Raw genomic sequence first — 12,124 nt, forward strand, 5'->3', positions numbered from 1 at the left:
CTAACTCCAGATAACTAATGCATAAATAGGAATGGAATATATTTCATTTTAGATACTTCTTGCTAGACATTAAATTACAAATTCTTATCAATAGTACATGACATAAAATCATGTTAAATAATGGATACATGCAAAATAAGAACAAAGTGGAGACAAACCGAATAAGGAAATACTCTTTAATGTGGAACAGTTGAACATTTGTCTTTAAAGTGTTCCCCATAACTCCTCAGTAAATAAAAAGGCTATCATATTAAAAGCGTAAAAATAAAACTGAGAAACTAGATCTTTAACTATCTGAAGTGACGGACACGCTCCAACGCATAAAAATATTATTTATTTTAAAATATTACTGGACTAGAAATTAAAATGATCATTTATGATCTATGCTGTATCAGATCACTATTACTAGCAGCCTCATTCAAACAATATACTAAAGTCAGGTGGGGACTGTGCTTGTCCACATGGTTCCACTAGAAGTTCTCCTCCAGAACTTGTAATGACTTCCTCCTATCAATGGAGAAAAAATGTAAACATTACAAAAGACAACATAAATAATAATAGCTATACAGTATGCCAGAATTGGAACAATTTTAAAAACCACAAAATGGAACAAAATAAATTGATTAGGAAGAAAGCTTAAGTGATGCTGCCATCTGTGAATATGCCCAACAATGTGCAAATAAGGTGCATATAAAAACGGTGCATGGTAATAAAGGGTTTGATCCATATCCTCTGCTGTGATCTTCAGAAGTTGTTCTAGAAGGTTAATGCAGATCCATGCATTACATAAACCTTCCTGTCATACCCCATGTGTTTGCTTCCGCTGTTACAAGGTCAGTACACAAGTTTAACCCCTTCACGACCATGGACGGATATATCCGTCATGGAGCGTGTCCCGTTAAGCCCCGCCCCTTGCCGCGGGCAGGCGGCGGCGGTTGGCACACATATCAGCTGTTTTCAACAGCTGACATATGTGCCTGCAAGCCGCGGGTGGAATCGCTTCCACCCGCGGCCATTAACCCCTTAAATCTTGCTGCCAAAGTCTGGCAGCAAGATCTAAATGCGCGCGGCCATGTTTTTTACTTACCGCCGCCCCCACCGGAAGTCACGTGCGTGATCACATGACTATTGGTGGTTGCCATCGTAGCACAGGGTCATGTGATGACGCCTGCAGCTATGATGTTTCACTTTCGTTTTCCCTCGGCACGGAGCAGAGGGAAAAAGAAAGTGACTGTATCTGCTGTTTACAGCTGTATAGTTGTGATCAGCAGATAGATAATAGCGATCGGATTGCTGATCGCTATAGCCCCCTAGAGGGACTAGTAAAATAAAAAAAAGTAAAAAAAAAGTTTAAAAAAAAAACAAAAAAAAAAAAACAAAGTTCAAATCACCCACCTTTCCCCCCATTGAAAATTAAAGGGTTAAAAAAGAAATAAATATACACATATTTGGTATCGCCGCGTTCAGAAATACCCGATCTATCAAAATATAAAATCAATTAATCTGATTGGTAAACGGCGTTGTGGCAAAAAAATTCCAAACTCCAAAATTACGTTTTTTGGTCGCCGCAAGTTTTACGCAAAATGCAATAACACGCAATCAAAACGTAGCATCTGAGCAAAAATGGTACCACTAGAAACGTCAGCTCGAGACTCAAAAAATAAACTGTCACTGAGCCATAGATCCCAAAAAATAAGAACGCTACGTGTTTCGGAAAATGGCGCAAAACGTGCACCACTTTTATTGGACAAACTTGTGAATTTTTTTGAACCCCTTAGATACAAGTAAACCTATATATGTTTGGTGTCTACAAACTCGCACCGACCTCAGGCATCATACCCATACATCAGTTTTACCATATAGTGAACATCGTGAATAAAACATCCCAAAAACTATTGTGCCATCACACTTTTTTTGCAATTTTTCCGCATTTGGAATTTTTTTGCTGTTTTCCAGTAGACCATATGGTAAAACTTATGGTTTCATTTAAAAGTACAACTTATCCCACAAAAAACAAGCCCTCATATGGCAAGATTGACGGAAAAATAAAAAAGTTACGGCTCTTGGAAGAAGGGGAGCAAAAACGGAAAGTGCCCCGGGGCTGAAGGGGTTAAGTCTGCCAATAATGTCATTAATTACCCCAAATAGCTTACCAATCTATATCTTTTTATAATATGAGGATTCATCAAAGGATATACTGGAGGGGGTCTTAAAGTAAATTAAGAGAACTATGGTCAACAGAAGACATGCAGAGTGCTCCACTAACCTGAGAAAGTGAGGGCAGTGCAGCACTCCACATGCCTTCTGCTGCTTCCCCTGTTCTAACACCCCTCCAACACATTCCCTGATGAATCCACATGATAGAGAAAGAAACACATAGGGAAGCTACAGTATTTGGGGTACTGAATAACATTAATGGCTTTTTTTTATCTCTTAATAGGCCTTTGTAGGTTTAACTTTTTATCCTAACATACATTAACAGATATATTTTAATACTTCTTTTCTTGCTACATATACATTATCTACTTTGCGAGTATTTTGACACTACTCATTTGGCTATAAGGAGGCCGTACAATACTTGACTGTTTTATTTGTGGATATGCCATAAATGTTTGATATATAAATGACACTTTAATGTGTCCATTAAAAAAATTTCCTTGGCATGTTAGTCATGTGACAAAAAGCCCTTAATATCTACAACTTAGAAGTCAAGGTTTTGGAGAGATTTGTTCTTTCTCTAATTCCACATTCACACTTTCAGTACTTTTTCAGTATTTTACAACAGTATTTGTAAGTCAAAACCAGGAGTGGGTGAACAATACAGAAGTGGTACCCGTATTTCTATTATACCTTTCATCTGATTTTTCCATTACTGGTTTTGGCTTACAAATACTGAGGTAAAAAACTGACCAAATACGCAATGTCTGCACATGGCCTAAAGATGAGATACAGCTCAATCTCTCGGCAAGAATTGCAAATACATATTGTTTCCAAAAAACAATCCTGAACAAACCCTATCATGGCAAGCTTTGAAATTTTTCCATACAGAAAAATAAAATACAAATTACTTAGTGAAACTAATTAAATCACCTAAACATTAGAAAATCCTCAAGACATGACCTTTGTTTGGGATTCCTTTTGAACAGGTTAGCAATAGAAGATGCATATGCCAAAACTTTAATACCAGACCCTATTTGGGACATTATATTTATCCTCCAAGATATGAACCAATTAAGTTAAAACTAACCTTCAGTTATGTATCTAACAACATCTATGGATGTTAGCATGACTGGATATATTGATCACAAATTGTAAATCCAGCACTCAAAGTTCATGAAATAAACGTAAATGTATTTAAAGGCGTAGTAATTGTGTGACTATCAATGACATTTCGGTAAAGTCGACCATCTTCAGATTTAAAAACAAAAGAAGCCTGTGTCCTCAGAACTCTTGCAAAGACTAACTTTCAGTTATGTATCTAATGACAACTATAGACATAAGCATGATTGGATATATTGATCAGATTTCTCTTTCAAATGCTTTCTAAACACTTTATTTTATATACGTACCTTGTGAAAATCAATAAGATCAGTAAGAGTTGCGTGTCTGTTTGGGTCAACCCCAAGAAAGCTGTAGAAATCTCCTGAAGCATCTACTAGGAAATGCTTGAAGCCGGTCTGATGTCGGTAAGACAAAGCATAGCCCCAGATTTTCTCACTAACACGAACAAGGAAGGAACCCTCAGGCATGTTCATCAGCAACTTTTCTGCTGAATCCCGGCTTATTATACCTGATGAAATAAAATAAGAATTAGGCATACAGATAGTTTCCTCAAGTCCAACAATTACTATGAAAAGACCATTATACTGACTTTTCCTTTGTGCTACTTTGAGATTTTGACACTTTTGACAATTTTATGGGTTGGCTACCACTATAGCACCCCAACAATGCCACATACGTCTTTTTGAAGGTAACTACTTAGTTGAAATACAACTGCAATATTTTTATCCCCCATGCCACTGCAGAAGAGTAAATTGGCACATATACACATTACATACACATTACAAGGACCACCATTCTCGGGAAATCGGCGTGTTTGGCCAATAAACAGTATGCATAAAGATTAGGGTCCCTTTTAATTGGGATTGATCATTTATCAGGTTACACACTTTGAACCTATTTCCACATCGAGAACTGATTCACTTTTCAACCGATTTCACACAGAACATAGAATAGTTCAGTTCTTCTAATTAATAAATCTATTGGCAATTCATTGTATTAACCATGAATATATTAATAGATGATTCTGCTTTTATTAAATTGGTATAGTTAGCAAGTAGAAAAATAAGAAAGTTTGCAACTGCCTTGCTTTCCCTCTTTGATGTTGTTCTCCTATATAAGCTTTTATCTTTTATTGTTTATAGCTTATTGCCAAGGGCCAAATATGTTCAGTAAATACAATCATGACTGAAATCCCAGTGTCTAGTTATTGAGATTCTTTCTCAAGCCCATTAATATCCATAGAGCAGTTCTACACAGACCTTTCCTCTCCCATTAGGATCCTGAAACAGAGCTGATGTTATCTCCCTTGCAAAATCATGAGCCTATTTCCCTCATCCATGGGGTTGTTTGTCAGAGCAGTACTATAAATCACTGATCACTGCCGGCACTTTTATTTTTGTATATTCAAATATTATTAACAATGCAGGATGACCCTACTAACCGGAACTGTTGGTTATGGAGGAGCACACCGATCTTCCTTCCAAAAGTGAGGTGAATCTTCCCTTTATCAGAGACCCAGGGAAAAGGATAACACACTGTCAAACTAATCCTTGACATGAGTCATAATTGTGTTATATGTCAGAGAAGTTCCCTCAGGACCAGCCCTTGATCTGTATGTTTGACAAACTGTTACTGAGTTCCCTATTATGACGCAAGTGTTGTACCTTTCCATGAAAATTAAACCCGACAAAAAAGAAAATAATCCGTCATTGTGAAGTTATTCTAAGACTTTATTGGGTATTGTATAATGCGTCTCTGATACTTCCTAATACTGCAGCATTGCACACCTGTTATTTCCATTCAACCAGTCTACAACCTTTTTCCCTACAGTATATTCCTCTGTTTCATGATTCTACATTCTAAAATCAAATCAAATGAGAGAGGAAACTTTAAAAACGTCTCCAGTTCTCCCAACTGAAAATGTAGTTTGAGTCCACTGACAAATTAAATTATTCATTGTTACATCTGTTGATGTACTGAAGAAATGAATATATTCGTCACAGATGTGTCCACATGGATGTGGAGCTGGAAAAAGCTTGATTCACACAAAACTGCTAAGATTCGATCTTCAATTAAATATACTATAAAAGTTATGAAGTTTGTTTTTAAAGAATACTTAGCGGCTATTATATTATTGCACAAATCACAACTTCATTCCTCAAAAAAACAAAAAGGCAAACAATAAAAAGACAAACATTATGGCCTGCACACCTTTAGTGCATTAAATTAATGTGCAGGTGAACAAATACGCTATATGGCCAATATACCAACATACAGTGTGTCCACCCATATCCTGTCCACCGTCATTAACTTGAGAACGGCGACAGTTATAAACATAGAAGTGGTGTCTAGGTATAGTAAAGTAGCCATGCGCTACGCAATGAAACCACCTATTGCGCCACCTGGTGGAAAACAACAGAGTTAGCATTTTGTTATCTCGAAAACGGAATGAGATAAAGAAAAAAAGTGAATTAGAAAGTTGTAGGGCATCATCAATTCAATACGAATCGACACCTTGCATACAGAAATGCTATGATTAGAACATGTAAAACTCACAAGGCTGCGGATGTGAACCGATACCTCATGGAGACCTTCCTACAAGTGATTGCGTATGGTGGCTGCGTGGAGTGGCCTCCACACTCACCTGACCTGACCCCATTGGACTTCTTTCTGTAAGGTCAAATCAAACAGCAGGTGTATGCGACCCCTCCACCAACATTGCAAAACCTATGATGACGTATTACAGATACTTGTGCAAACGTGTCACCTACCATGTTCCACAACGTGCAGCAAGATACAGTATGCTGTCCAGAGTCCAGATTTGCACTGCAGCTGATGGTGGCCACTTTGAGCATCAAAGTTAAATGAGTGCCATATGCGTGACCAGCATTTAATGTTTTGGGGGGTCATGGGTTTCATATCATAGCATTTCTGTATGCTAGGTGTCGATTCGTATTGAATTGATGATGCCCTACAATTTTTTATTTCAATTTTTTTCTCTATCTCGTTCTGCTTACAACATAAAGATTCTAACTCCGTTGTTTTCCCCCAGGTGGCAAAATAGGTGGTTTCATTGTGTAGCGCATGACTACTTTACTATACCTAGACACCACTTCTATGCCTATAGCTGCCGCCGTTCTCAAGTTAATGGCGGTGGACAGGATATGGGTGGACACACTGTATACATTGACAAGAAAAAGGGTAGCAATGTTTTGTACTTTTTTACTTTCAGGCTCCATATCTCACCATCCACTACAGCTTAGAACGTGAGACTACCTTCATTTTATAGTCCATCATCCTAGCTATCTCACACATCCATTTGACTTGCAACTATTTAGCATATAATTAGTTATGCAGATTCTTGTCATGTCACTGCAATGTTACTGTTTTGCTCCTGATGATGAAAAATCTTTTTATTCCTGTATACTACAAATTACAACCTGTTCTCATATTCCCTAATAGCTCGGTGTGTTATTAGATTGATTCTCAAGTCAAATGTCAAGGGTTCAAATCAAGGAGCAGCCGTGAAGACGAATTTCCAAGAAAAGAAAAACAGCATCATCCAGGTCATTGATAGTGATCTTTCGGTCCAAACTGCATTGTGTGAGTGTCACTACAGTTGGAGGAATGCAAAATAAAATCAGGCCATCCATTCAAAAGCCAAGAGGGGGATGTCCAGGCAAAATACCAGAGCAAACAAGTCTGCTCGTCACAAGGTATATCAGTTCTGGCACACAAACATGGCAGTGGAGATGACACGTATGCTTCGTAATAGTGAGATCACAGACATCCATGCAAGTACCATGCAATGCATATTACACATGTCTGGAATGGTGGCTCAGAAAAAGGTGAAGAATCCTTGACCTCAATAACCATAATAAGCATAGTCTTGAGTTTGCAAAGTGGACAGTAAATGATTGGAATCGGGTGATTTGAAGTGATGAGACTAAGGTCAATAGAACAGGCTCTGAGGTGTGAAAATGAGTTTGGAAAAAAACTGGGAAAAGTGGGCTAATGGATCAAGAAATTGTAGGAACTGTCAAGTTTGGTGCAGAAAGCCTGGTTATATGAGGCTGCTTCATAGCCAAATATGTTGGATATTTGACTAGGATCGATGGTTGTCTTAATGCTGAGCTATATGTGACTATCTTACAAGACAAATTACTTCATACCCTTGAGTACTAGGGGTATGAAAAGGATGACATAGTTTTCCCATTTGCCAAAGAGTCTCTGAAAACTGAGGAGGTCTTCTGGAAATATGGCGTCCCTGACCTGGTCAGGCACCACTGAGTACTGCACCCATGCTGGGGGCAGTACAACACAGGTAATCCAGAAGGCTGACCGGGGTGTGGATACACAGGCGCATAGTAACCAGGTCTCCCACATTAACCTTTGAAGGGATCCCTGGGGAACCAGGAGGGTGCGTGGCCTCCATCTTCACTCAAGGGGTGTGGTAGAGAGTCTGGTTGCTAAGTTGCAGAGGCAGGCACAAAGGGGAGGGAGTAGTGAGCCAGTCAGTCAGTGAAGTAGTGATGGGCAGTCCGGGTCTTTTTGGTGATCCGGTTCCCATAGCTCCACTCACCAAAAAGAGCCAGATCTTTCAGATCGTTCTCGGCTCCTTATTAAATATATGTTCGCCCCACATATTTAAGATTATAGTGACGCCGCTGAAACCCTGCCCACCCGCGGCAAAACCCCACCCACTCACAAGTGACCAATTAGATTGTTGAGCTGTAGGGGGGAAAAAGCGCAATAGGGTCTTACCCGGTATGAGGGTAGAGAGACAGAACAAAAAGAGATACACTCACCTGGTAGGGTTGTGCCAGTCACAACCCCCTATGATTGCATGTGAGTGTTTTTATGTGGTTTAGCAGTGGCCCCAGAAAGCAGGTTATCATATAAATCAAATAGAAAACCGGTTTTAAATGCCGCGCTATAAACCACAGATGCTGTAGATAAAGAGATTTCCTTTATTTCACAGTTCTACGCGTTTCAGAGACATCTCCTTCCTCAGGAAAAGAAATCATATTACAAACAACTGGCCAACAGGACCTACATATAGGAATACAAGTAGCCACATATGCATCTGGGAAGTGAACAGCCCATATGACTCAAAACCAATGACTCATGCCACATGGAGAAGAAAAAGAACACAGTGAATCATCAAGAATGAACAGAGAGAAATTCTTCCATAAAAAACATGAACATTACAAAGGGAAAAACAATGAATCAGTGGATAAATAATAAAAAATATAAAATAAAAAATAAAAACAATTTTTTGTGTTATTTAATAAAGAAAAAAGAAACAGAAAAAGGGGGAGACAAGAGAAAATGAAAAGCACAAAGCAGATGGTGTGCGAACCCAGAAGATGTAAGTGATAACACTGATGCCAAGACCCCTACACTAAGCGGGAGTTTGGTTACCGTGAATATGTACTCAGAGAAAGTGAACATAAAAGAATATGTAAAACAGGTAGTGAAATTAAAATACATCAGGGATGTCTTTTGCTAGAAATGAATATCTTTTATGTGTCCTTGAACGTGTAAAAAAGCATATTTTAATGTAAAAGGGCCAGATTAAAAAAAAAAAATCCTTAAAAAAGTTTTTTCTAAAAAAAGTTTTTTTTTTCTTTTCTTTTTCTCTTTTAAAATAAATGAATAAATAAATATTACTAAATGGTGTCCTTGGTGGTAGAGAATCGCTGGATTAATAGTAGACAATTTATTAGCGCAAAGGACACACTCCACTATGGAGCGGTTCTATTGACAGGGAAAAACTGCGTTAAGCAGGTGGAGAGAAGGCGCGATTCCCTGGAAAGAGAAAAGGGTACTAGAGCGCATGCGTGATGGGGTGATGTGAGTTCAAGACATTGAGAGGAAGCAGGAGTTCATACCCGTGGGAAATAAACTTAATGCGCCTGCATTAAGCAAACGGAGAAAAAAAATTACTTTCTTATAGTGACAAGAGCTACAAGAGGTGGAAATAGAGTGCTGTAATGCAAAAAAATAACAGTTATCCATATTAATTTGAAGGTATTACGTATGTGTGAACAATAAACGGGAGCTGGAGGAAACCAGGGGATGGATGGAAAAAACGCGATAGAAACATATTAAAAACATTAATCCATGAAAATATACAGGGCTACCATAATTTGAAGAACATATAAAATATTAAAAATGGTATAAATGACAAAATGTGTTAATATTAATATAAATGTAACAACACATAAAAATATATATAAATGTATATACGAACATATTCATAGAAATATTTATATATAAAAACATATTCATAGATGTATAAAACATTTTGCAGTGGTCAAACACCATTTTCGGGAACTAAAAACAATTAGAACTGGTATACTGAGGGCAGCAGGGGATAAAAGCCAAATCAATAAAACAAATCAGTGACCTCATTTGGACCCAGAGGTTTCAACGTATTTAATTTGTGGATCCAGAAAGTTTCCTTTCTGCTCAGGGTTTCCATACTATTAGGGGCATCGGGGGCTACCTGTGTCCCTTTGTAATGTTCATGTTTTTTATGGAGGAATTTCTCTCTGTTCATTCTTGATGATTCACTGTGTTCCCTTTTTTTTTTTTTTCTCTCTTCTCCATGTGGCGCTGTCATTGGCTCTGAGTCATATGGGCTGTTCACTTCCCATATGCATATGTGGCTACTTGTATTCCTATATATAGGTCCTGTGGCCTGTTGTTTGTAATATGATTTCTTTTCCTAAGGAAGGAGGCGGAGATGTCTCTGAACTGTGAAATAAAGGAAATCTCTTTATCTACAGCATCTGTGGTTTTTAGCGCGGCATTTTAAACCGGTTTTCCATTTGATTTATACAATTAGATTGTTGAGTAGGCGGAGTTTAACCGCGGGTGGGCGGGGTTTCAGCAGTGAAAACAGCCATTTAGAGATTTTATTTTCTCACACTAGTGATCCGGCTCCTGTCAGTCACTGCAGTGAGCCGGATCTTTGTGTCAGATCGTTCGCGACTGACACATCCCTACAGTGAAGCTCAGTGAGAGCAGTCGCAAGGAGGAAACCTGGAGGCTGTCACTAGTCAGACACCGCAGGTGCAGTGGTTGCTGGCGGGGGAGAACGGTCACCTGGTAGTGACGCCCGAAATCCACCTAAGGTCGGAGTGCGGAGAGGTGGCTGAGTACGGGGACTGCCAGGTGAGGACCAGGCCGCATGGGGTTATAGGTCCCCAGAGCAGGGGCCCATTCAGTTGGCCTGCTCAACCTGCAGGTGGGGGTACTTCTTACCCTCCACCAAAAAACCACAGAGTCCACAGCCACGTAGCAACGAGAGCGCCCATAGATCACAAGAGGCAAGCAGCCGGAGTGACCTGGTCCAGGCTATAAGCAAACGGACCGAAAAAGGGGAGAACAGGCAGAAGCAATATTCCTGGGTGACCCCGTAGGACTACAAATCTGGGTCACCACAAAAACTTGAGGGCTAGGAAGGCGAGTCATTAGCCACCCCCTAAGTCAGCCTCAAGGAGCCTAGTTCCCATCTTGGGACATCACAGCATCGCCCGGGTTACTCACCCCTACCACCTGAAGTGAGTAAAAACCCTGAAAGACATTATTGCTGTGCGTGTGAGTTCTTCTGCAACCTGTGGTGCCACACACCTACACCGGGCCCTGGGTCCTGGGGCCAGCCTCACTCTCGGGAGGCCACCACATCTAACTCAACACTTAACATCAGCCCCAGGCGTCCCCTAATCTGCAGTGGTGGTCACCCTGACCGCAATACTGAGAGTGCGTCATGAATCCCGTAGAAGTCAACCTACCTGTGACCAGAAGGACCCAGGACGCGCTGTCCCTGAAGACCCTGAGATGACCTGAAGGTAACGGGGCCACGGGGCGGCAAAGAAACAGCAAAGAGTAGGCAAGTTTCTGACAAGGGCTATTGGCATATGCAATTTGTGAAAACATTTATGTTTTAATTCCAAAAGCAGAGGATTGGAAGCTTTGCACTGAAAAGTTGCAGCTCCAAGGTCTCTTCAGGTATATTATAAGAGTAGCCACTGGAAAATTAGTTATATATGTCAATTTCAATCAGCAATGTTTCAAGACAGCATATCACTACTGCAAAAAATAATCATAAAATTTAACTTTTACTTCAATCGCTAAAAATGTGGTCAGAATCACAATTACAAGACAAACAACAACCAACATAAATTAAAATAAATTTGGCCCTTCCTATAGTGGCCCAAATAACACCGCAAGTAAAAATTGGATTTATCTCACCAACTTATTCTCTTCAATGAAGTTTATAGGGTCCATTTATTAGCAGAACCCCAAAACAAAAGGTCTGAAGTATCTCCCGACGCGTTTCAAGGCGAGAATAGGGCGAGAAGCACAGGCGTCCGTACCATGTGCATGCTTGTAGAGGTGACAGGCCCTCTATAATTAGTACCTGTATTGGAATCACCGCAATTCTATTTGAACAGAGTTATAAAATGCATATTATATGAATGCAAGGTCCATGTCTTTATGGGACCTAAGAGGCATTCTAATACTCCCCTGAAGAGTTGATTGAAACGCGTCGGGAGATACTTCAGACCTTTTGTTTTGGGGTTCTGCTAATAAATGGACCCTATAAACTTCATTGAAGAGAATAAGTTGGTGAGATAAATCCAATTTTTACTTGCGGTGTTATTTGGGCCACTATAGGAAGGGCCAAATTTATTTTAATTCATGTTGGTTGTTGTTTGTCTTGTAATTGTGATTCTGACCACATTTTTAGCGATTGAAGTAAAAGTTAAATTTTATGATTATTTTTTGCAGTAGTGATATGCTGTCTTGAAACATTGCTCTTCAGGTATAT

At 39.5% G+C, this 12,124-nt stretch overlaps 1 protein-coding gene across 1 annotated transcript in view; it reads right to left on the reverse strand.

Moving 5' to 3' along the window:
* Positions 1-220: 220 nt before the first annotated feature.
* The window catches only part of SH2D4B (SH2 domain containing 4B), a 524,447-nt gene continuing 512,543 nt past the window's right edge, over positions 221-12,124 (reverse strand). The window contains exons 7-8 of the mRNA XM_075349020.1: positions 3,570-3,790; positions 221-507 (exon numbers count right to left, since the gene is read on the reverse strand). Of these exons, the coding sequence (XP_075205135.1) occupies positions 415-507; positions 3,570-3,790 (314 nt within the window). The 3' untranslated portion in view covers positions 221-414. The remainder of the gene's footprint in view (positions 508-3,569; positions 3,791-12,124) is intronic.

This window comes from Anomaloglossus baeobatrachus, chromosome 5 (assembly GCF_048569485.1).
Source record: "Anomaloglossus baeobatrachus isolate aAnoBae1 chromosome 5, aAnoBae1.hap1, whole genome shotgun sequence".
Classification (NCBI taxonomy): domain Eukaryota; kingdom Metazoa; phylum Chordata; class Amphibia; order Anura; family Aromobatidae; genus Anomaloglossus; species Anomaloglossus baeobatrachus.